This window comes from Heterocephalus glaber, unplaced genomic scaffold (assembly GCF_053883595.1).
Source record: "Heterocephalus glaber isolate CG9 unplaced genomic scaffold, H.glaber_assembly_v1.0 deba00000594, whole genome shotgun sequence".
NCBI classification, from domain to species: domain Eukaryota; kingdom Metazoa; phylum Chordata; class Mammalia; order Rodentia; family Bathyergidae; genus Heterocephalus; species Heterocephalus glaber.
Genome location: NW_028258151.1, coordinates 24,023,066 through 24,049,162, shown reverse-complemented (window position 1 = coordinate 24,049,162; position 26,097 = coordinate 24,023,066). Strand labels below are relative to the sequence as shown.

General features: G+C 40.7%; 1 protein-coding gene across 3 annotated transcripts in view; it reads left to right on the top strand.

Annotated features, from left to right (window-relative positions):
- The window catches only part of Slc1a2 (solute carrier family 1 member 2), a 150,446-nt gene that overhangs the window by 107,983 nt on the left and 16,366 nt on the right, over positions 1 to 26,097 (top strand). For all 3 annotated transcript variants that reach the window (XM_087205597.1, XM_004852038.3, XM_013074848.3), the window contains 3 exons: positions 5,134 to 5,367; positions 11,098 to 11,292; positions 16,873 to 17,007. In XM_087205597.1, the coding sequence (XP_087061723.1) occupies positions 5,134 to 5,367; positions 11,098 to 11,292; positions 16,873 to 17,007 (564 nt within the window). The remainder of the gene's footprint in view (positions 1 to 5,133; positions 5,368 to 11,097; positions 11,293 to 16,872; positions 17,008 to 26,097) is intronic.

Below are 26,097 nucleotides of genomic sequence, written 5' to 3'. Positions count from 1 at the left end.
CTTTCATCCAGCTACTGTACTGAATCTGTCAATTAAGTCTATAGAAGTCTTTTGGCGGAGTTTTTTGTGTCTTCTATGTAAAGTATCATATCATCAGCAAATAATGACAGTTTAACTTCTTTCTTTTCTATCCTTATTCCTTTTATTTCTTCCTCTTTTCTAATTGCTGTGGCTAATCTTTCCAGAGCTAAATTGAACAGGAGTGGTTATAGTGGGGATCCTTGTCTTGTTCCTGATTTTAGCCTGAAAGTTTTCAGTTTTTGACTATTTAGTATGATGTTGGCTGTTGTGACTTCTTTAAGAACCCTGAAAAGCCCTTTATTTTGGAGTGGCTTTCATATCCTAATTTTTTTCAAAGTTCTTTTAAAATTTTAGTTTTGGAATCTGAAAAACTTTCATAATCTCCCACTATAAAAACATAAAGTAAGAAATAAAGTCTTTACCCACTCTTCAAAATATCGCTACCAGTTTATCATCCCACTCATCTATCCATACTTGTAAAGCAGAAGCTCTTATTTCATGACACTAATCATCACCAAGAGTGAAGGGGATTCTGGCTAAACAGGATTCTAGCTGAAGATAGCCACTGTGAGCAGTTCTCATCTGGTGGATGGTAGAGGATGAGGAACCTGATCAGATATGGTGGGTCATCAGATTGAGGCTGGGGATTCTCTTTAAACTGACTCAGCAGGGTTCTTTGCTAAAACTAGGTTTTATAAGGAAGTGTATGGATGGGCCCAGAAAGTGGGGTAATCTGACTAAAGTTTGGTCAAACGAAGAATCTTTATCAATAACCCAGCTATTCTTTCATTTAATAAATATTCTGATCTGTGCCAATAATGATTGTAGTCACTGGTTATATAATGATGAATAAGACAGAGGGTTCTTGCCTTCATGCAACTTATGTTCTAATGAAAAGAGAAGGACAAGTAAAAGGAAGCTGTTAGGGCTTAATTATGACGTATACCCCCAAAGTCTCATGTACTATGGGCTTGATCCCCAAGGCAACAGTGTTCAGAAGTAAGGCCTAGAGGGGTGATAGGTTCATGAGGGCTTTAACTTCATCAAGTCAGTTAACCCACAGATGAGATTAATCTGATGGCATTATTGGGAGGTGATGCAAACAGACCTAGTGAAGGAAGTGGATCATAGGGCCATGACCCTAGGGACTTTATCCATTCTCTGGTCCTTCCTCTCTGACTCTCTCCCTCTCTCTCTCTGCTCTCTGGCTGCCATGAGGTGAGCAGCTTTTCCCTGCCACATCCTTCTGCCATAATGTTTCTGCCTTGGAGCCTCCTGCCCCAAACATGATCTGAAACCATGAGTCAAAAAAACACCTCTCCTCCCTTACGTTGATTTTCTCAAGTATTTGGTTACAGTGACAAAAAGCTGGCTAACCAGAAATAAAGAGGGATTCAGATTGTGCTAAGTGCTGCAGAGATGATAAAGCAGGGCTGTGAGACAGAGTGCTCGGGGTAGGGTGTGTGTGTGTGTGTGTGTGTGTGTGATGGCAGTGAGGGACAGATAGGGCTGTGTGGGAAGGTGACAGCAGGAAGACCTGCAGAGTGGGCGGCAGGCAGCTTGGTGAAGAACTGAGGGGAGAATATTCCCAGGGGAGGAAATAATAAGTGAGAGCCTTCTGAGGGTCAGAATAAAGGGCTGATTGGCCTGAGTGTGGTTGGTTGGAGACATAGGCAATTCTTGAGTTCCTTGATTTAACTACCCCATGTGTCTGTCCTACCATCTTGTGCCAAGCCTTAACTTCAAAGCTCTTAAGTAAAGTGGAACTAAAGTAAATTGCTTCCAGTAGCTAATCTACATCTCATCATCTGAAGATGAGATTTTTGTTCCTTGAAACACTGGTTTCCAAGTATATCAGATTACCTGGGAACATATTTAAAATATAAAAGTCCTAAGGCCAGCCCTAGGTGGTGAGCCCAGGGAAGACATACTGTTAACAGACAGCAGGGTGATTCTGATGCAGCTGGTCCTTGAGTAAAGACACGTGGACTGAGTTCTGGGTATGTTGAGTGCTGTAGATGACTTTGTGATGTGGAATAAAGAATAGTGGTGTGTGTGTGTGTGTATGTGTGTGTGTGTGTGTGTGTGTGAAACCTTTAGGCTGACAGGAGCTAAGGTTCAAGGTGAATGGAGGCTACTATATACAATGGATGAGGTGAGAGTATGAAAAAGAATCAGACAGGCCAGTCGTGGATGAATAGTGGCCTTGAAAGCGCATGAGCTGAGACTGTGACAATCTAAAGGCGGCATGGAAGCCGTTCCCTCCTCCTAGCTCACTCAATGGTCATATTTTAGAAACTCAGAAATAAGGCCATCAATTACTGGGCGTCATTTGGTTTTAGAATTCTCAATGGATCCTTGAGCCTCTATACATTTTGATTTGTGGCTTTCTTTGTTGACTTCATTTCAGAAATTGTAGATCTTGAGCATTTGCCTTTTCTTTTCCATGGAATGTCATTTGCAATGAGATAATTCTTTGATATGGAAGCCCAGGAACTCAGAAGTCCCAGGTTCTGAATAGAGACTTGTTTCTTGTTTTCAAAACAGTTACAGGGAACTAATGGCTCTAAAAGGCATCATAGAAACAAAGGTTCTTTCCTTGTACCATAATTAAGGCTTACACTAGTCCTGGAGACCAAGGTGCTTGGGTTAACACAAGGTGCTGCATTCCATATTTATTAACCCCAAACTTGACCTCTTAGCCTTCAAGTAATACTCTCCATTTACAGTGGAAGCTCATGCTTTTCCGAAGCAAGCTGCATGCTCTGAAGGTAAACTCTTGCTTCTGTCTAGTCTGTTTGGCTTGGGCTCAAATGCATTCTCCAGGGACCTGTATAGCTAGTCTCCTTGGCAAAGAGCCTTGCAAACATTTTCTCTCCATTCTACAAATTGCTTGACTCAGAAACAAAAGAAAATTGAACGGCACCTGAAACAGCTCATATCTATGTTTTTCTGCATTTCTTTAAAGGGTGATTGGTGTTTGGGCAAGAATTGATCTCTTGCTTTATTAAGTTAAATGCTTTCTGGCTTCATAGGAAGGTTCATCCTGCTCAGTTATTTGCAACCTCAGTGGCAGAGTGCTGGCCCCTGGGATAATCTTGTTGATTAATGAGATGTTGTGACTATGGGCACACTGAGAAAATGTCAGATGGAGGGGAAGACAAGAGTTTAATGATACTGCAGACTGTCTGTACCAAACTCTCTAATGTCTAAGGAAACAGTTCTCAGACAGAGCCAGCCTGCACCCCTAGGAGATGACACGTGATGTTCAGGCTCCATGTTCATCAGGGAAGAGTAGCTATGCTAATGTCATAACTTATCACTGTCAATCACACATCCATTCTTTCAGGGTAAGGTTCCTCTTGAGAGAATATTTTGTTCATAAAGACATGTGCCATTGGGCAGCCTGTGAGATGTTTTAGAAAGCCTCATTAACTCAGACTTGACTCATTAAGCATGGAAAATAAGAGGATATGGGATCTATGTGCGAAAATAGAACTGATACAGAATCATTTTGTCAGGAGTCTGAGAGCTAATGGTACCAATAGGCACAGAGAGGGATTTTTAACAGTGTGCTCATGTGCGTGTTTAAAAGTTTAATCCTCATAGCAACCTAGTGAGGATGAAGTCAACCTCTCCAAGCCTTGATGTCCATATCTGTAAAATGGGAATAAGCCACTGAACAAGCTCATTTAGCTGTAAGTGGCTGGGAAAAGGTAAAGTCTTCTGTAGTTGTATGACTTTCAGCTGCTTTTCACAGCTTTTCTTTAACTATTTTAAGGAAAAGACTTGATCTAGGCACAAATGAAAAAAAGTCTATTTAGATAATATTTCTTTCTTTCTTGACTCTTTCCCCTGGAGCCCTATCTAGGAACTTTATTTTCTCCATAGTCTTTCTTACAAATATGCTTATAATTTTTAAGAAGGTATCAATCTTCCCCAAAATATTTTTATTTCAGTAACTTTCACAATTTGCACAAATTCAGGCCCCAGCCAAACCACTTGGATTAAAAAAACAAAAAAGCATGTGGCCAGAATTGCAAATAAGCTCAAAATGAGAGAGAAAACAGCTCTCCCAAGAGTGCAAACCAAAGTAGTTTATCGCTCTCCATAAAATAATAATAATATAGAAATATAAAATAGGTTTATAAGGGATAAATTGTTATATGATGAATTGTCTCCTTATCTACAAAGAGCTATGATTGCTCACTAAAGGGAAAGGACTTGGGTTGATAGGGGAATACCCCCGAGCTGTGGAGTTTCACAGATCTGTGGTTGTTCTCTTACTTCCTGATTTTGTAGCCTTGGGCTGATGATTCAGCTTTTCCAAACTATAATTTTTCATTTTCCAAATAAAAATAAGGATACCTACCTACATTTTAGGGTTATGGTAAGAATTAAGTGAAGCTGAAGACGGGGCTCTCCCACATTGAAACACAATGAATGGTGGCCAACATTTCTCTTAAAGTGATGCAAAAATACTTTCTGGCTTAGAAGTCATAAAACTTTATTTCTCTAAATGGACTCCTTGGCTCAGATGGTTTTCTTGTTTTGGCAGCTTGCTCTCTCTTTCTCTCTCTCTTTCCCTCTCTCTTTCCCTCTCCCTCTCTCATTTTAATATATTCCCTGTCTTCCAAGGCACAGACAATGCAAATTTACATACCTTCGCTTATAAATTTCCAAAAAAGCTCCAAAAGTTATTCTCAAATTTCTAGGAAGGAGCTGAAGAAGACAGAAATCAAACAAGATTTGCAAAGATATATCTTATGTTTCTCAACGTTTAACCTGTTGGTTACCTGAAAGATGGTAAAGCTAAAAGATGGTAAGGCATGTCTCCTTTGTCCTAAAACTCACCTGAAAAACAAAGTTAGCCTTTGGACTTTTTGTCAGAGCAGGAGTCATAGAGCCATAAAACAGACTTCAGTTAAGGCAGTTAGTCTGAAATAAAAAATAACATCTACTGAATCTCATGATCCTATCTCAGCAAAACTCTTTAGACAGAAAATGAAGGGTTTCCCTTGGGGTGCAGTACATAGAAGGGCCCAGATTTAAGTTCTAAATCCCATAATGATGTCTTCAATGGTCTTTTTCCTTTTCTTTTGTGTTTTTCAGGTACTCTCCCCTGGGTATCGCCTGCCTCATTTGTGGGAAGATCATCGCAATCAAGGATTTAGAAGTAGTCGCTAGGCAACTGGGGATGTACATGATCACAGTGATCGTGGGTCTCATCATCCATGGGGGCATCTTTCTCCCTTTGATTTACTTCGTAGTGACCAGGAAGAATCCTTTCTCCTTTTTTGCTGGCATTTTCCAAGCTTGGATTACTGCCCTGGGCACTGCTTCCAGGTAGAGAGTACAGAAACATCACATTTCTCATTGCATGCTCTTTTGCTCTGTTTGTTACTTCATATTTTTCAAAATTCTCCTATCACAATGTTCAGTGAGAACACTCTTCACATATTATTAAATATTTTTGAAAAGGTGAATTTTTGGCTTTTTCTAGGAACTTTGGAACCTGCCGATGAGCATGTTTGCTGGTTTGCAACTGTGTTGGAAATATGATCGTATACTACATTTCTAAATGAATACATGCTCTTAATTTGCATGCTTAACTTGGTACATAAAGTATTAATTGAGTTTAACTTTAAATTTTTTCCAGAATGGTAGAACAGGATGTGGTGCAGTTAACATCCCACCTGTGATTGGGAAAATGTTATGACAAAATATCATTCTATTGAGATGCTGGCAATTAATTTTCCAAAAGTAGGAGAACCAGCTTTTACAGGTACACATATGTTAAGTAAGAGTTTTCAGACACGTAGAAGTCAGCCAAGTCTTTGACCTTGGCATGAACTTCTAATGGATCATTCTGTCCCGGTTTAATTTTAACCATGCTTATTTGACTTGACCTTGACAGAGACTCAGTTCCTCCTTCATAACTTAGTTTTGGTAATTAGGGAGCTACCAAGGACCTGAGGTATATGCAAAGAAAATGATTTCGTAGTACTGGGGATTAAACTCAGGGCCTTAGCACTGAGCTACATTCCAACTCCTTTTTTATTTTTTATTTTAAAACAGGGTCTTGTTAAGTTGTTAAGTTGCTAAGTTGTTCTGGCTGGGCTCAAATTTGTAATCCTCCTGCCTCAGCCTCCCGGAGTTCTGGGATTACAAGTGTGTCTCACCACACCCCAGCTAATAATTTTTAATGGACTAAAATTAGTGAAAATGAAACAAAGAAAAAGAAATACATAAGCGATGCCTGACAGTTTAGAAGCCCAAAGAACAAAAGAGTTTTAGAGACTCACCCTGCAGTAGTTTTATTCTTGGGTCACAAAACACAAGACAGGCGGTAGGGAGGTAAACAAACCCTGACACCCACAGCTCAGGGCCGCGTTCTCACTTAGCCCGTGATAGGCATGGCTGATGAGCTGGCCCTCCGTGACAGTGTGGCCTGCTGTTTTAAGGCCACTGAGCAAACAGTCAGGTTTTCTTTAGGTGACTTAACAGACCCACAGTGGTGACCAGCTGGGAAGTCAAATCATGACTTCCATCCTGCAAATCAATGAGAAGTCCATACTACTAAAATCTGGGCTCTCAGGAAAAGCTGAAATTTATACAATCTTGAGAACCCAGGTTTGGCACCCCGTTTCCCAAGATAAAGAAAAACACTTCAATATTTCCCTTTTCCTTTTTGATTTTATGGATCCTTCTGTGGCTAAGTATCTCTGCTTATAAAGATCCCAGAGGAAAAAGTAAATCTTTGTTTTTCAAAACTAAAACCAATCTTGTTTACTTTTATTTTTGTTTTCTGGTTATAACATAGTATTTGGTCATTGTGATAAAGTCCAAGTGTGGATATGATTTTAAAGAAGACAATGGACATCACCAGTTAGTTATGTATCACCAAATGGTAATTGATAATAACCTTTTAGTTAATCTTCATGTTTGTATATCTTTCCAATTCTTACTATGTACTTGGGAACTGCTATTTTTTCACTGATCAATGTTAAGAAATTATATTATATCTATTAATAGAGATATTTGCTATTATTTTGTAAACTATATAAAGTACACTGTAGACATCTCACTCTACCCAGTAGGGTACATTTAAAGTATGTCTATTGAAAACAGCTGTGACAAGCATCCTCATAGATACATCTCTGCAAAATTGTCAGATGATTTTCTCAAGATACACTTCTAGAAGCAGAGTTCTTTAGTCGAATGGTATGCACAGTTCTGAAATGTATCATCAGATTGCAATTTAGGAAAGCTCATTATCTTATGTTCCCCTTGGGTTTGAGAGTGAGCCCTTTACCATCTACTCCCCAGGGCTGGACATATGTCATATTCTGGACATATGTCAGTTACTTCAATGCATTCCAATCACATTTGTAAAAACGTATCTTATTGAATTTGTACATCTTTGATTACTGATGAGGGAAAACTGTATTTTTGTGTTCTTATTGATTGTTCTTTCTTCTGCCTCTTGAATTATGTATGAACCAGCTTATTTTTCCTTTGGGGTACTTATCTTTTCCTGATTGGTTCCTGCCTCAAAGGCCTATGACCATCTTCAATATTGGTAATAATAATATCAGATACATACATAATATCCTATTTATATATAAGAATTTTTAAAAATTAATTTTATTGGTACATTTTAGGTATACAATATAATGACATTCATCATTGGAGATTTGTACCTTTACATAATCTATCTTGCTTATTGTTTTCCCTGTTCCCTTGCCCTCCCTTCAACCCCTCCACCCCTCCTGATTTACAGACTTTGTTTCCATTTTTTCATTTTTGCATATTAATTCCATTCCCTTCTTTCCTTTCCCCAATCCCTCCCAGTTCCCCTTCCCCTATGCACCTTTTCTTCCTATTTCACATTATCTATTATACATTTTGATCCTTATTTACACTTTCAGTTTCTCACACCAGAGAAACGACTTGGTATTTACACATGTGTGTCCTATTTATTTCACTTAAGAGTATCGCCTCAATGTGCATCCATTTAGCTATAAATGACTCTAAGTTCTCATTCTTTATGGCTGAGTAGTACTCCATTTTATAAAAAAAACCCCACATTTTCTTTATCCAGTCTCAAGTTGATGGGCAATTGGGCTGTTTCCAAGTTTTAGCTATTATAAACTGTGCCGCTGTGAACATGGGTGCACATATATCACTGTGGTATGATTCTTTTGGGAAGATCCCCAGCAGGGGAATATCTGGGTAAAATGGGACCTGTAATCCTAGTTCTTTGAGGTATCTCCTTACTGATTTCCACAGTGGTTTCACCAGTCTACACTCCCACCAGCAGTGGGGCAGGGTTCCTTTTCCCCACAACCCTGCCAGCATTTGTTATTGGTTGATTTCATGATAGCAGCCATTTTTTTCTGGGGTGAGGTGGTATATATAAGAATATTAACGCCTATGTCACATGTTGCAAATAATGTCCACAGTTCTGCATTTGGCATTTGTCTTAAGCATTTAAAGTACTTTTGCCACTAGAAGTTTTTAATTTGTATGTAGTCAAGGCTGTGAATATATCCTGTGGTATTTAGCATTTTAGTTTTGCTCAGGCCTGCTGTTTCCACCCATAACTATAAAATCTTACCTTATATTTTCTTCTGGTATCCTTGTGATTTCAATCTTTAAAATATTTCAAAAATATTATGATGTTCTTTTGAATGATTAGACCCTCATCCCAATATATTTTTAAGACATTGTAAATCTTAAAGGGCTGTGGATGGTACCTCCTGGTATCTAAGACAAAGACAAATGCTTGTGTGCTGAAAATGTTAGACACATTTCTTCCCTTACCTTTGTATTGCATTTGAAAAGAATATCATTTTAATCTTTACTTAAAATGTGATTTTTTTCCCCTGATGTTGTCTCTTTTTTTCAAAAAGCAATGTGGCAGGAATCATATACCAAGAATCAATAATTAACTCAGGGGGCCCTTAATGGGGAAAAAAATGGAAAACTTAGGCCCACAGGGGAAATGATGTAAAACCTAGGGTCATCCTACGAAGTACCCTTTCTTCCTATTTGGACTTCATATGATTGAGAATGTCCAAGGTGGTTGATTGACTCTTCTCAATGGATACGGAGACTGGTGTCAAAGAGGATGCATACCTCTGTGCATCCTTCTGACTTCAGTGTATGCTGTTAAAACTAATCTGGAAAAGAAGAATCTCGAGTATCTGACATTATTATTAGCAACATTGGAAGACAGTCATATGGCCTTTGAGGTAGGAGCCAAAAAGCAATGCCAGAATGTTAGCCTGTCAACACAGGAAAGCATTGAAATTCTCAAGTCCAATTTGGATTGACTGGGTAATGTGAATTTGTAAGAAAAAAAATATATCATCCACCCAATACAGAGGTAGAGATTATTTTTATATCTTGCCAATCATTTTTCCCAATCTCTATAATTATCTAAAGACCTTTTAATGACATGTCAGAAAAATGAATGCTGTAATAAAAATTAATGTATTTCAGTGATTCCAGAAGTATGCTTAGAGCCATACAAATGAGGATTTTTAGATTATTCATAGTGTCCTGCCAGCCCTTTAGAAGAGTTCCAGAAAAGGGTGAGGGGAAGGGATGAGAGGAATAAAGACACACTAACTTCTCACTAAAACAGCTGGGGCAGCAAGCCAGGTACAACAGTATCGCCTGCATGCAAATGAGGCCAACCCCAGCTTTTCACTTGGGCTCACAAGTTTTCACTTTTGAGACATCCCCAAACATTCATTTCTTCACCCGAAGTGTGAGAAAGAGGCATTGCACAGGCCCTTGACCTGTAATCGCAAAGTCTGTTCTGGTAGGATGACTCTGGCTCCCCGAAAGATATTAGAGGTTGCAGGTCAGTTTATGATGCAGATTTGGGGATCTCCAATTTTAGAACTCTGGGCTTCTTAGTCCGGAGTAGATCCTGGAATCTACATTTTACTTAGCTGATGGGTTTTTTTCCACTCCAAGAAACTGGGAACTTGATATCTGTGTCCAACCTGGTTGGAGCCCCCAATTCTAACTAGTAGAACATGGTAATTATGACTAAGGCTGTAAGTGCAAGAGAGAAAACACCTCCAAATGCTGTCTGCAATGGAGGTTTTCCAATTTGTTTTGCTAAGACTTCAGTAGAGCAAAATCAAAAGAGAATGTACCGCAGTGTACTTCCATGCTATTTGAGTGTTCTGCATTGTTTTTTATTTTACTTAAACTTTGAAGCAAATCAACTTCCTATGCAGAAAATTCTGGCTCAGGCACCCTTGTTCTTACAGGTCTCCTATTTTTGAAGACATGTGAACATGTCAGGAATCTAGCCTTTGAGGCTGGGTCAGGTGGTTTAATCCCCAGCCCATACTGTGTCTTTGATTAGCTACAGAGTGCATGTTTTTCTGCACCATGTCATTGTAGAGACTTGGAGCTGGCAATGGCTCTATATCCAGGATTTTGACTACATGTGAATTTCCTCAGTGAATTGCACAAAGCTGGGATTCCTTTCAAGGTTGTTTGACACGTTTCCCCAGCATTCTCCAAATTAGCAGGCCCAGACCAGGGCAATTCCCAGGAGCCGGGTACAATCACCATTGTTATTTTGTTGGAGACAGCATTTCTAGCATGAAGCTACAGGTCATTCAGAAATTCTTTATTACATTTTACAGTTGACAGCTGATTCTTTTCTGACATAATATTGTTTTTGCTATCCAATTCATGTGGTCTTTCAGATATGCTTCAGTATTTAATCCAAGATGAAAGTAGTGACCAAAAGAAGATGAGAACTCAAAGCTCTGAGTCCTGGCTCAAAAGCCAAGACAATGAAAATATTTTTTCTGCCTATTACCATTTTAATAAGATTGAATTTGAACCTCTAACTCACTGGATTTTAATTTGGCTCAGTATACTGCTTCTTTGCATGTTACATTGCCTGACTGGAACGAAAAGAACAAAATCTTTCCAGTGTTATTTGTTTGTGCTTTGTCTTGCTTCTCTAAAGTAGATATATTCTCTCTCTCTCTCTTTCCCTCTCTCTCTCTCTCTCTCTCCCCCTCCCTCTCCCCCTAGTGCTGGAACTTTGCCTGTTACCTTCCGTTGCCTGGAAGAAAATCTGGGGATTGACAAGCGTGTGACCAGATTTGTCCTCCCAGTTGGAGCAACCATTAATATGGATGGCACAGCCCTTTATGAAGCAGTGGCCGCCATTTTTATAGCCCAAATGAATGGCGTTGTCCTGGATGGAGGTCAGATTGTGACTGTAAGGTGAGTGAAATTAAAGCGAGGGGCACAAAAACAACCTTCCCTGATCCCCCTCCTCACTAACTCCTTTTGACAAAGGCTACTTGAATTTCAGTTCCCCTGGTGGACAATAACAGGCAATAACAAGAGGAATTATTGGCAACTTTCAAAAGGAAAAGATTATGACAGGAAAGAAGCAGGCTCATATGAACCCCTTCTGTTCGTATTACACATGGCAATTGGCTCTTGATTGTCAACAGTCCTGTGATGTAGCCAGGGCATTTATTTCTATGCCCATGTAATAGATGAGGAAACTCAGGTTCCAGGAAGCATTGCTGATTGTCCAAGGATACACCAGGAGTCATGAGCTCACAGGGCTGGGCCTGGGGCTGACATAAGCTGATCCTGAATCCAATTTTTCTTTCATTAAAATACGCTCCTTTCAATATTCCAGGAGGTGAGGGCAGAAGTGATGAAATACTAAAATAAATTCCTCAACAGAACCTAAAACATTTTATTACAAATAGCACATATTTTTGTTTTTACTAAAGCTACTTTACCATACCTATTCATTATTATAAAAAATTCAGAGCATACACTCTTCCAAGTGGCCATTAAAATATACTTCTTCTCCATAAACTTAAAAATCACACCTACTAGCCAAGCCAACTTTTCAGCTCCTTATGTATATGTAGAGTCATTGAAAGCACCAATCTTTAAATTATCCAAAGTTGTATTGATATTATAGCATGACATAAAATTTCAGAATCTTCATTTCAACAGCATCATTCCCACTTCAAACAGGAGTTTCAGTTCAGTCAGAAGACAGTATCTGGCTTTGTGGAAGTGAAACAAGCAATGAGGCAGTTATTGGTATTGTTAGGTCTCTCCCTACTCCCAGTGGCTTAATTTCCCCATTAGCAAATGAGAAAGATATTCAGAATTGGTAGTTCATGAGCTGAAGCCAGCTCAGAACCTTACTCTGTCTGCCTTGCAGTATGTTGTAAAAACTTAGAATTTTAGTGTCTTGTGAGATAATTGCTTTCCAGTTCACAACATTCCCTCTGTTCCTTATTACTTATACCTGGTCAGCATCACCTGCCACTACAGCTTGGCTGTTTAGTACATTTGAGCTTGTGACATTTGGACTCTACAATTAGTGTTTACTTTTCCTCTCTTAGATTCTGTGAGATCAGTAAATATGTGAGTAGGTGAGTCACCTTCTGTATAACAGATGTATTTGCAGAAAAAACAAAATTCCAAAAATTGGAACAGAAAAGGCCCAAGAGATTCATTATGAAGAAAGAACTAGGGAGACATGGAAATCCACTCATTTGTTATCTCTGAGTGGTGAACTTTTTATAAGTAATGCTTTGAACATGTCCAGCAATCCTGAAGAAAAGGGTTAGCCACTGACCCAATTTCACAGAATAATAAAGTGAGGCTTAGAGCATTTATGTGATAAACTTAGGTCCCATAACTATGGGTGCCAGAGGCATAGGTCAAATCTCTATTCCATAGCCAATATCTTTCATCAACCCTTTTTGATTTTTTTTTTTTATACCGGGGATCGAACTCAGGACCTTGCACTTGTGAGGCGGACACGGAGACACTGAGCTAAATCCCTGGCCCCCTTCTTTCTGATTTTGACTCAGAGAAAGATATTAAAATCACTGTTGGGTCTTATTCCCTCTCCGTTGGACATTAAGAAGAGAGAATGTCTTCTGAATTCAGATTAATGCACTGACATTCTTCTCCCTTATGTCAAACCCTAGACAACACTGCCAACCTCTATTTTAGAAATTCTGGTAATAATCAGGTGTCTGGTTGGCTCACAGTTCATTTGACAATTTGTTCTCTGGGAGGACTTTCACGGTCTAGGAGCCACTTTAGGAGACTTGTCCTAAGAGTCAGGATCCACTCATATCTAATTTCTCTACGTGCTGGGATTTTTGAAAAGTCCAAACTCAGGGACTAATCAGTGCCTGTAGTAATACCAGAAGTTGCCAGTAGTCATGTCCTTTATGTGGTCTATAGGGTGATACTGCACCAGGTACAACTACTTTAGATCCTTGCTTGATTTTTCTAGCTCTAGGGCATTTAACCAGCTCAGAGATTTTTTTGGGGGGGCATCACCAATTTTCTCATCTTTTCTTATAACCATTCCAAAAGATTTAATAAATACATGCATTTGAGCTCATTTTAGCAACTAAGCAAGCAAAAAGAAAAGTCATGTTTAATAACAGAAAACATGAATACTAATCACAAATTTTACTAGTGGCTGTAGGAAATCTAGTAAACTAAGGAACTGAGGCTCAGAGAATAGGTCACACAGCTTTCCAAATGCTGATGTTATGTTTCCATAGATTGAGGACCTTAACCTGTGATCTTAAAAACATCCCTAGAAAATAAATATTGGGTTCTGTAGTTTATAAATGAGGAAGAGGAAGCACAGAAAGGTCAAGTAATTTGTCCAAGATCATATTGTTTTTAAGTGGTAAAGACAGGATTTGAATCCAAACTCTGGGTCTGTGCTTTTAACCATTATGCACGCTGCCTCAACTACACTATATTGTAGGGTTGCATATGTTAATCTGGTGAATCTTTACGATCACTTGTAGTATGTGTTCCACAGAGGTGCATCAGTTTCCTCCTCTGTATGATGAGGACAACAATCACACAATCTGGGGTGGTTGAGACCATTGTCCAGCACATCGTCACTTGTGAAGAAGGGTAGCTATAAGGACTATTACTATGCATGATATTCAATAAAGTACAATAGCACTCCTACAATACCAGAGAAAAATGTGGCAGTGATGTACTGTATACCGCGAAGTCACTCACAATGGAAAACTTGCTTCGGGTCAGTGTGGCAAGCCTTCTAAATCATGTCTTAACAGATATCATGTGAGATTTCTAACCTCCCTTGCTTTAAACCTCACAGGTGAAAAGAGCTTCTTAGTGAAACCCTTTACAAATCATCTGGTGCCTCTATTCTTGGCCTTAATGAGAACCTGGTTCTCCATCGGGTTCACACTATGAGTTGGGAATTTAGGGAGAAGAGAATGGACTATGTGATGGAATTTGTGCTGGAATTAATTTATTTTATCTATGTAGGGTTTGTTTTATATTTACAACAGTTTTCTCTGAGCAAAGGATAAGGTTGGTGATATACATTTAAGTCTCTGGCCACTGAGTTCGGCCAAATCTCCTGAACTGTAGACACTGCAAGAGCTGCTTGGTGATGGTGGTGATGGAGGCATGAAATACGTAGTTCCACTACCTGCAAATTGTTTGGAAGAAAATAGCCAAGTCCAGCTTCATGCTATGCTGCCAATAAATCCCTCATCCTTGCCTTTCCCTGCTTGCTGAAGAGTGGCTGAGAATTCTCGGTATATTCATTAATCCGTAGAGCTTTCAGGGTGGGGGGATAGGGACTATTGAGAGCTAGATGACACTGAAACCACACAGATGGGTGTTCATGTCCCAGCCATGGTTTATTAAAGCTGTGTGAGCCAAAATTTCCCCACCCATCCAATCCATGGTTTCTCGTGACGAAAGCAAATATGGCCATATATATACCTTTCAGTGTTACTGTGAAGATTTGCCTTGATGGCGTGTATATGATACCTGGCACTGTTTCCAGGAAACAGCCCTAGAGAAGCGAGGGGAGTGGACAGCCAGAAGGGCAGAAAAGGACAAAGGGAATAGGCTTATCACTACGTAAGGAGCTGTTACAGGGCTTAGACTTCTGCAGACCACTTTTCCCATGGGAGGAGGAGGGTATTATTAGGGTGACGGAGCCTACTATCAGGAAGGATTTTCTTGGCAGGATTTTGTCCCAAGTAAACACAAGCTCCTCAGATAAAAAGGCCACAGTGCAAGGGGACCGGTAAGAGCGACTCAACAAAAACAATCAGTGTTACAAATAAAATGCTGGAGGCCAAGATTGTCGGAGCTTCAGAAGTCCCCATTCCCTGGTGTTCTGTCTGTCTTGGGGAACTGGCTGAGAATCCCCACCTTTCAGCTGTTGGAGTTTGAGGGAAGTTTTCATTGTAAAGTTGCCTCATCCTGACGAGATTCCCTAAGCATAACAGTTCACATCACAGATTAGCCTTGATTCTCTGACTTAAAGGAAGTTTACTATTGTGAGTAACCTCATGATATTCAGTATGTCATTGCCACATTTTTCTCTGATACTGTAGGAATGCTTTTGTACTTTATTGAACATGACTAATAGCAACAGTCCTAATAGACTCTTCTGAGCATTTTTTTTTTACTTGTTAGCTCCTGAAAGTTTTTTGGTATTTCACAAGAGTGAGATACCATTATTATTTCCTTTTTAAAGCAAGGCACAAAAAGGTTAATATGCCTAAAGTCAGGTGCTTAATAAGTGGTAGAGCTCGGATTTGAACATAGGTTGTTCAAAAGCAGAACTTTCACTGAGAACCACTGGCATCTGAACTGGGTCAGACCTAAACCTGGGAAGGATGGCAATGTGGAAAAAACACCTCAACCCATAGACTCTTGAGGGTCTACATTTTACATTTCCTCTCATGTAAAGTTAGGTAAGTTCAAATTACTCTCGACTGTATGATCCCCAGATTCCATGCTCGGTCATACTGATCACCTGGACTTGATTAAGACACATTGAGAAGCTGGCTCTCATTCTGGAGCCTGAGTGCCTACTGTAGGTACTCCAGAATTTTATAATCACAAAAAAACCCAGCCCTCCTCCTTTTCTTTTCAGTGCCCACAAAATCAAGCAGGGGATCCCTATTTTCAGAAGCATTCTTCTATTTAGAAATGACAGCTTCTGTAAATGGCACCTTGACAAAAGAGGAGAAAAATCACTACCAATCATGGGGTCCCAGAGACCCCCTGGTGTCCATACAGCGCCCTTGCGCTCTAGATTAACGTTTTCCCAGAGATGTCAAAATGGTACTGGATGTGGCCTTGTCCCTGCTTGCAGAGAAGATAATGAAGTGCTCCAGAAAGAAAGATTTCTTTTATTCCATTATCTTTGCTTGGGGCCCTCTTGCTGAATAATGTATTTTCCAGCCCATAAAGATCCAGGCAACTGAATTTAATGTCATTTGGAATCTGTTGATTTCTTGCCCTGATGTCCATTCATTTGGGTTTGGATAGTTCCTATTCTGAGTGCTCATGTTAGCATTGGCAGTGACTTCCTCAGACTCTCGCCACGTAGTCCCGAGGCTGGTGCTCAGAGACGTAAGCAGAAATGAATGCAGTTGTGTTCTCATGGGAAGGTTAAGGGTGATTTGTTTTTCTTCTTTAATATTTCCTTGCCTGCTTTTAGAGTTACAATTCCATTATTGGAGTCCTGTGATACATTAGACTAACTGATATCATAATGGAAATAAAGCTCCAATCCATGAATTTATAGACTTCATCTCAGTTGAGCAGAATCCAAACAGCCCCTAATTTCCAGGTCTCTGTCCTTTAGCTTTCCCTATTCCTTGGGGGGAAGAGGAGGAGGGAATTTATGGCTGCAGGGAAATTGGAACTTGAGAATGCCAGGGATGGTTTTGCCAAGACTCTTTCTCTTCCCATGACCTGGCTTTCTCTTTCGCTTTCTCATAGCCTCACAGCCACGCTGGCAAGCGTTGGCGCCGCCAGTATCCCTAGTGCTGGGTTGGTCACCATGCTCCTAATCCTGACAGCAGTGGGCCTGCCGACAGAGGACATTAGCCTGCTGGTGGCTGTGGACTGGCTGCTGTAAGTGCCTGAGATGGGGTTCCGCTGGGGATTGTGATGAATGCCCTCAGGGGTGGACAAGTGGCAAAGCTGTAGCCATTCCCCATGGCAACTCCCTCACTTCCTCCTTGCCTCTAACATATACTGAATATCTCTTGAGAACCAGAGAAGAAAAAGGTGGAATCTACGAGAGCTTCAGTTTAGTGGATTAATCAGTAGATTATAACACCAAGTTAGAAGTATAGTAATTAGGGATCAACTACCGATGAATGCAAAGAAACTCCAAACACTATACTGAGTGAACAAATCTAGATAGAAAGGAGTATGTACTATGTGATTCCATCTATGTGAGGTGCTAGGAAAAGATAATGTAATCTATAGCAGCAGAAAGAGATCACTGGTTTCTGGGAGTGTGGTGTAGTGAGTGGAGATTAACTGAGAAAGGGCACAAGGAAACCCGAAGGAGTAATAGAAATGTTCTTGATACACAGGTGTCTATATATTATTAAAATTTGCCAAACCATGCAACTGAAATGCACACATTTCTTTGTGCATAAACTACAAAGTAAAGTTTTTTAAATAGTGCACAAATAAAAACAGAGTGATAGGATGGAAGGACAGGATGGAGAATATCAGAAAATGGTGAAAATGGTTACTGAATGTGAGTGCTTACTTGCACCACTACTATGCTGAGCACTCTAAATATTCCTCCATAATGATCCTGAAAGTTTTTTATTATTCCCATATTATAGATGAGGAAATAATCTTAAAGAGGTGAGGTAACTTGGGAATAAACAGTGATTCGACCTTAGACCTTGGTTTGGGAGCCTACCATGTTCTTGTTCATGGCCAAATTCAAGCTTCAAAAGGCAATGATAGCTAAGTCAGGTCATAACTATATAGGTAGAAATTAGCCAGGAATGCACAGATGGAAGGGAAACAGAACATTCCAGTCAAGGCTGCCCTGTACAAAGCCACTGACGCTGCAAACAGTGTGGAGCCCCATAAATGATAAAAGGAGAGGCAAGATGGGCAGACTTGAATGCCATCCAGGGAAGCTTGAATTTGACCACATACACGTAGCCCAGCCACAATTCCCAGTGAAGGGCATTTTCCTAGTGTAGAAGATTTGCTTCCCCTTCATGAAAGTAGGAAAGTCCACCAAAAGTCCCCCAATAGGCTGTTTGGAATGGATCTTCTCTTAAGGGGCCATTTAGACCCTGCTGTTCTATGTACATTAATGCCCTCCATCTAGTCTGGAGTCAAATGATAAAGTCTTTGATACCATGACCTTTGATGTTAGAGATGTAATGACAGGTGCTGATACAGAAATCCAAGGCCCACATTTATGTTGCAAACCATCTGACATACAGCTGGCAATTTTTCTGACATTTATTGGCATGGATTTTGAGAGCCAGGAAGCACATATTACGGACTTGAGTTTGAACCTCTTCCATGGCCCCACCCTTCCAAAGAGAGGAAGATGCAAGAGCCTGATGAGAAGAACATCTGGGAAGGCTAGAGGAAGCCAGGCCTCTGCATAAAATGTGCCTGTATTGGTGCAGACAGAGGGGTGTAGGCTATAAATAAGAAGAGGCTACCTGGACACAGTCAGTTCAACACAGGAGTCATGGATCTTTCTGGTTGGCTCCTTTGCCATCAGGGAAATGTCCTTGCAGTATGTTGAGTGGGAAGGTCAAGAACAAACTAAATAATCTCATGTTTGCCTCTGCCAGTCTCAGGTAGGTTTCTCTCTGCTAACTTGGTTTCACTCTGTGCTCTGCTTTGGCATCAAGAGTCAGCCTTTTGGGGCCGAGGATTTAGCTCAGTGGTTTTGCCGCCTGCTGTGCAAGCGCAAGGACCCGAGTTCGATCCCTGGTACCAAAAACAAAAAACCAACAAAAAAAGAAAGTCAGCCTTTCTCGTGGTATCTGGCCAGACAAAGTAGCTACGATTCAGTGGTGACGTGTGGCAGGAAAGACCAGGAGACGAAAAGACAAGGAGACAAAGGAGTGGGGTAGGATTTGAATGGGGAGGAGGAAACGGGGAGGGGGGGGAATGAAGACATTGTCAGTGGTATGGAAATGAAGTACAAAGTAGGAGTTTAATAAATGTGTGCTAGCCTTGACCACACAGCTGCAGTGTGATCATCAGGGCCTTTCCACACAAGAAGAAAGGCAGAGGATGCTAGTCAGGTTCCACTTGCTTCCCTGTGACTTGTTGCATGCTCACTCCCACCCCTCTGCCTCTTGAGCCTCCTCAATTGGAGTTGTCATTGTCTGCATTGGTTCCTTGTCTGCTGAGACTGTGTTGCCTGCTCTTTTCTTGGACTCGTTCCTAAGGCCTGAGATCTACTCTTCTATATTTATCTTTTAAAAAATTATTGCTATAGAGGCTCTTCCCTCATTACAGTGTAAGTGCCTTTGAGTGGAAAAATATGTAGTAATATTATCAGGAATAGAGAAAAGGGGTTGATAATTGGTGGGCACTGCTACATCTGTTTTGTATACTCCTTGAAAATCTCTGCATCACAGGTGGGAAACTGAGAACGGAGAGAGTTAAGTGTCTTCCCTGAGGCACAGCATAGCTTGTATGGTGTCTTGCTACTCTCTCGTCACTGTATCTGACACCCACAACTTAAAGGAGGAGAGGTTTATTTTGGCTCACAGTTTCAGTCCATGGTCATGTGGCTCCAAGGCAGAAACTGCATGGGGGAAGGGCATCAAGGAGGAAAAGGTGCTCTCGCCATGGCAGCCAGGAAGCAGAGAGAGAAGGGAGGAGCCTGCCACAAGAATACATCCTTTCAGGTCATGTGCCCTGTGATCCACCTCCAACCAGGTCCCACCTCCCAACATCACATTTAACTACTGAACTCACCAGTGGATGACTCCACTGATGAGTACATCACCACCATGATCCAATCACCTTCCACACACATGAGAATTTAGGAAGACATTTTAGATCTAAACCATAACATGTTCTGGGTCCTTCACTCCACCTTGTGCCACCTCCTAATTTGTACCAAGCAGTTCATCTGTGAGAAGAGGAGCAGAGAGGTCCAAAATTGGAAAGGTTAGGGACAACAGACTGACAAGGTCTCCCTCCTTGTGCTGTAGTTTGGATGTTTAGGGACAGTAGACTGATAGGGTCCCCCTATGGTATTGTTTGGATGTTTGTTCCCTTCAAAATGCATGTTGAAATTTAATTTTTATTGTAGCATATTAAGAGGTAAGAGTTTTAAGATGTGATTAGGTTATGAGGACTGGCATTGGTGCCATCATAAAAAAGGTGAGCTTCACCTCTTCTTGCTCCCTCTTTGCTCTTCTACTGTCTTCCATAAGCTAGTGCAGCAAGATGGCCCTGACCAGATTCTGGCCCTGACCAGATTCTTGATCTTGGACTTCCCAGATTCCAGAATTGTGAAGAAATAAATTTCTGTTTATAAATTACCAAGTCTCAGGTGTTTTGTAATAGCAGTGCAAATGAACAAAGACATCCCTGGTTCTACATAACAACCAGATTTTCTGTTTGACACATTTTTTTCTCCCTTCCAGGACTAAAACAAAACAAATAGCCTAACTGGGAACAAATGCGGATGTAAGCAAGGCATCAGCCTCTCTTAGAATTCAAGTCCTCCAGCCCCAGTAGGTCTCATATTGTGGACTTTGGCACTCGTTTGCTTTCAAGCCTGTTGCATGAGAATCACTTTATGAAACATTCAAGACCTTGCCTACTTCCAACCTAAGTGTTAGCAAATGGAATGGGAGACTGGGTCCTCTCGAATTACCCTAGGCAGATGCTCACATGCTCACACTTGAACAAGAAAGCGGTGTGTCACAACACCAGGTTTGAAATGGGCCATCAGGAGGGAGTTGGCTGAACACAAACAAGAAAATGATGATACATGTGGATTAACTGTATTGATAAAATCATATAAGAGAAAACTACTGGGCTGGAACTGAAAAGAGAAAAAGAAGTGAAGTTCTCTTCAGCTTTCTTCAGTTCTGAGGCTCTGATCTCAGATGTAGGAGGATATAATCAAGGGGGAGAACAACCCAGAGGCAGGAGAGCTGACTCTGAGCTCTGCACTTATTATCTCTAGGACTTTAGCAATGCACTCAGTCTCTGGCCCTCAGTTATGTTGTGTGTACAATGGGAACTCTAATTTAAGCTTGAGTGAAGTAGTCTAAACCCAATTTCTTTGAGTGCCCTTCTAGTTTTAAGACCTGACATAAAATTCTGTGGAAGATGGCTATTGTTTTTTACAAATAATTACAAACATTTCTTTTAAGAAGAATAGAAAAAAAAGTAAAAGTAAGGGATCCTGGGAAGATAGACACTGGAGGCTGAGTGGGCCCAATCTGCTTTGAATTAGCAATGATGCTGCATTCTTTCTCACCAGCAAGAGGAGTTCTGGAAACAGGAACTTGATGGGGAAGCACCATGGCTTTTGGGAACTCATTAGTGCATAAGTGGGGTAAGTGCCGGGTTGAGGTAGGGGTGCAAGGGGAGGCTGACTGTTCTTAGAAAAGTAGTTTGTAGAGGAGGAAAAAAGGAGTGGAGTTTTTTCTTCTCTAGGCAAAGTCTGTAAGCTTTTGTAACTTTAGCAATTTTTCAATTTAAAACCAAACAAAGCCTTCAGTGACATTTAATGTGTCCCAGTGTTTTCCAACTGCTGGAGACCAGCCAGCCTCATTACTGCCCACTAAATCCTGGCCGCTTTTCAATGGGCAAACTTAGCTGCTCTGTAAATGTCATGGAGGAAACCAAGATTCCAGGCCCTGAAAGTGCCTCAGTCTGAGAGCACCAGATAGCCAGGATGCACTAAAATCAGAACCTTCTCCTGAGCCCAGGAAACCATTTGTGTTGGGAAGGCTGGGCAGATACTTGTTAGAGACATGCTGACACCTTTCTCCATGAAGAAGGAGGCATGAAGTAAAAACTGGGAGCCAATATCAGGAAGAGGTAATAAATAAATGGGTCTGGTCACATCTAGAAAAGGAAAGCCAAAATAAAGTGAATTTAAGAGTACGTGTGGCCCACTGCTCACATAACATTCTGCTGGTGAGATCTTTTCTGGACTTGCATTTGCTATTTGGGGATGTAGTTGAGATGGGGCAAAGAGGGGAGAATTTAAGGAGCTCCCATCCTGCAGGAGAGACTGAAGCTCCTCGCACTGGCATCCATCTGTAAAGGGAAGAGAGCTTTGGTTCTGACAGGTGAGTGTGCACCAGAGTCTCATGGAGACTCATAAGATCTGGGCTGGGGCCCAAGAATCAGCATCTCTAAGAAGTTGCCAGGTGATGCTCATGATGTAGTCCAAGCCCTCATTTCAGGAGCAGTGGATTAGAGTAAGGGAGGTTCTTGGTAATCAGAAGTTCCTGACTGTGCGTTTATAAGCACCTATACTCTTTTTTGAGAAACTTCTGACAGTTCACAAATTTGTTAATGAAAATGCCTTCAAAGGATGCAAGATGGTAATAGCTAAGGTTCAGTGAGTGTCCTTTAAGTGTTAGACATTGTTCTAAGTGCTTTACATGGATTTGCAGCTAACAGTATTATGTCTGTTTTACAGTTGAGGAAACTGAGGCCCATAGAGAAGTAACTTATCCCAATTTAGTGGATATTCAATGGTTAAACTTGGATTAAAGCCCAGACAACCCGAATGTGCCAGGCCTGGTAATATGGGTCCTCATTCCCTTATTTAAAACATATGTGTATACACACACGCGCACACACAAGTACACACACACACACACACACACACACACACACACACACATAACGGACTTAATCTCTACTCTGTACCAGAAGGAAAAGAAAACAAAGAATCTCTGAAAATTCTAGAGACTTACGTTTGTCTTAAGTATTTGGCTTTGGTTTTTCTGGATACACTTAATTCTCATTTTTACCTTCTATGCCATCTCCAATCTATGTCAACCTTACTGTGAAAGGTGATCTCTTTTCCACCACCAGGTCCTTTGGTCCTCCCAAAGTGTCTCTGACTCCAGCCAATGCAATTGTAGAGTAAAGGGTGGGGTAGGGCTATAGCTCTGCCTGACAAAATCATTTAAAAATATATCACAAAAGAAATATGTGCTCATGAAAAGGGGAGGGGCAAACTCAGGAGAGCGAGAAAATGAAAACTACTCCCTTGCTTAGCGTTGAATCTCAAGTGTTGTTTCTCTGACCTCATTGTCTCCTATTTCCTCCTGGATCAAGTCCTGCATATCAACTTATCACCACTAGAATATCCAACCAGATGTTCTGCTAGAGAAAAATCAGGATTCATCTGCTTCCAACTTAAACTAACAATCCATCGTTCTCTGCCTCTGTCATATAGCCAACTCCTGTCTCTTGCCTGTGCCATAAGTGAATAGAATTGGCCCTCCATGATTTCCATACCTTTGAGTTTAACCAACCATGGATAGAAAATACTGAAAAAATTACCACTGTACTGAATACACTTTTTTCCCTTGTCATTAGTCTAAATTATACAGCATAGCTGTTTATGTAGCATTTCCAATGTATTAGTTACTATTAGTAATCTAGAAGTAATTTAAGGTACATTGGAAGATAAATGTAGGTTATATGCAAATACTAGGCTATTTTGCATAGGAGACTTGAGTATCCATGGATTTTGGTATCCCTAAAGGTGTTCTGGAACCTATCCTCCAAAATATGGATGACTACAAAACAGCCTTCAGAGAACCTCTGGTCTAGTAGTGAGGTTAAAAAAAAATCCCAACAGATGTGGTCAAGAATTTCCAACAGAATGTGCTAGGTGTTTCAGCAGGAGTCTGCATGAGATTCTGCGGGGGAGTTAAAGAGGAAGTGATTTCATTTGGATTTTACTTGAACTAATAATAGTAGTGTGGTAACAACTAATGGCTTGGCACATGCACTTGTGCCATGTAAGCCTTTGATATGCAGAGTGTTTGTGAAGAACCTCTTGGATGACAAGTGCTCAATGCATGTCGGTAGTTATTCTCTTCTTCAAGTGCTTGGGGGTGGATGACTTGGCATAATTTGCAAATAAATCTGAGTGTGGAAGGTTAAGTAACTTGCTATGCTGCACCTAGGATTGCAATACAGGTTGGCATCCGAAGATCACACCCCTACTCCATGCTTAGTGTGCCGGCTTCCCTTCCTTAATCACATGTGGCTCTAGACCTCTGAGGCCCAGAATTGTGCCAGCCTTCCCTAGACCTGGAGCCTTAGGTGACCCTTCTGCCACACTGTGTACCTAAAGACAGTCCCACGGCAACTTGCTTTCTGAGAGCAGACACTATGGTTTGTTTCTATTAGATTGAATCGTATGAAACTGCCACTATTTGGCCTTTTTAGACTATAGAAATGGCAATTTCATATGGTCTAACCCAATTCAAGGAACCAGATGAATTGTGAGTGACCCTGCTTGGCTCTGTTTTTCTGTGAGAATCAGGACTTTCAGGCAAGCCCACATTTTTCTGCCAGAGGATTTAGACAAAGAGATAGAAAATAGACCAAGCACCTTGACAATTGCTTTTCTTCAGCAAACCAGATCCAGTGATTCAATTCAATTTGAAATAACTGTCAAGCCCCATCTCATTTTTATTTCTTGGCAGTCCCAAAAGAATAACTGTGTTGTCTGCAGTGAGTCTATTAAATGCAAGATTCTGCTCTCTTCTCCATCCTGTCTTGCAGTCCTGACACACACAACATCCAGACCCAACTCCAATTACTCTCCTCCATCTCCCTCGCTTGCCTTCCCTCTCCCTTCTTCCCTCCCTCCTAAAAACTCCCAAGGTTAACATGAAACATGTAGTTTCCAGAGAGGTCACGGATGATTATGAGGGAAAATGAAAATATTTGCCTATGGAGGAAACTTTCCACATGTGAACCACAATTTCCAGATCCTGGTTTTAGCCAGAGTTGGACTTCCCCAGTATTGATAGACATTCCCCTGGGGATACTCTGCTTTGCGATGTTTTCAGGAAGAAAGATACACACGAATAGCCATGATTGAGTACCTGGATGAGCATTCTGGGAATTTTCCCAGAATGCTTTGTGGTAGAGAAACCTAGCATGAAAGGGATCGGATATTGTAGTTTAATCCAAATTGGCATCATGCTATTCGACAGGTCTCCTTCAATCCTTGACATCTCACTTAGAAGTATATCTTCATAAACATACTGCTGTAAGTGATGTAAGTTTTGTAAGTGATGTTACTGATGCAGTGATGGAGAAGAGTTCCTCTCTGAAAGATACAAACATCATCTTTGCTTTGAATCCTATCCTCTTAAATTTCCTTTGAGACCTGGGTCCATAAATTATTCCCTCTTCTCAATACCTTTAGTTTCCCCTTCTTTATTGGCTCTTTGTTCTTTGGAATTAGACATCTTCAAGTATTCCACCTCTTAAAATAAAAGCAAAGGAAAAAAATTCTATCTTCTTTCTTGCTCCATTAACCATTCCCTCTCCTCATCTACTCTGTCAGTCTTTTTGAATAAGGTGATTATACATGATGTCTCTACTTCTTTACTTCACAATTTTTTACTTACAGTGAGCTGGCTTAGATCCCTACCTCTGTATAGAAACAGCCATTGACAGATTAATGGTGGCTTGTTTGTTGTTAAAACCAAGAGACTCTTTTCCTTAACCTCTAGGCAGTACCTGGCATTGTCTACCATGACCTTATTTTTAAAACATACTTCTTTTTACTTATGAAATGCCAAACTCTCCTAGTTCTTTTTCACCTCTGCAGGCCTTTGGTCCTCTGTTGGTTGCCCTCAATGCTGTAGCCTAAACTGTCTGCTTTTCTCATTCTACATACATTCCAGGGGTGCACTGAATCCCCTGTGACATCCATAACCTCCTCTATGTGACGATTCCTAATTTACCACCTGCATCTCAGATGTGTCTTTGACCATGAGTCAATATTCCTCTACACCTATGGGACATCTGCCCTTGACCAGGTCACTTGCCTCCCATTTAACACTTTCAAACTGAAATCTGAAGTTTTCCCACCCCAACCAGTTGTGCTTCCTACATATGGTGTCACTATCCACCGGTTGCCCCAACCAGAAATCTAAGAAGAACCCTGGATTATTTTCTTTTGTATTCCCTTTA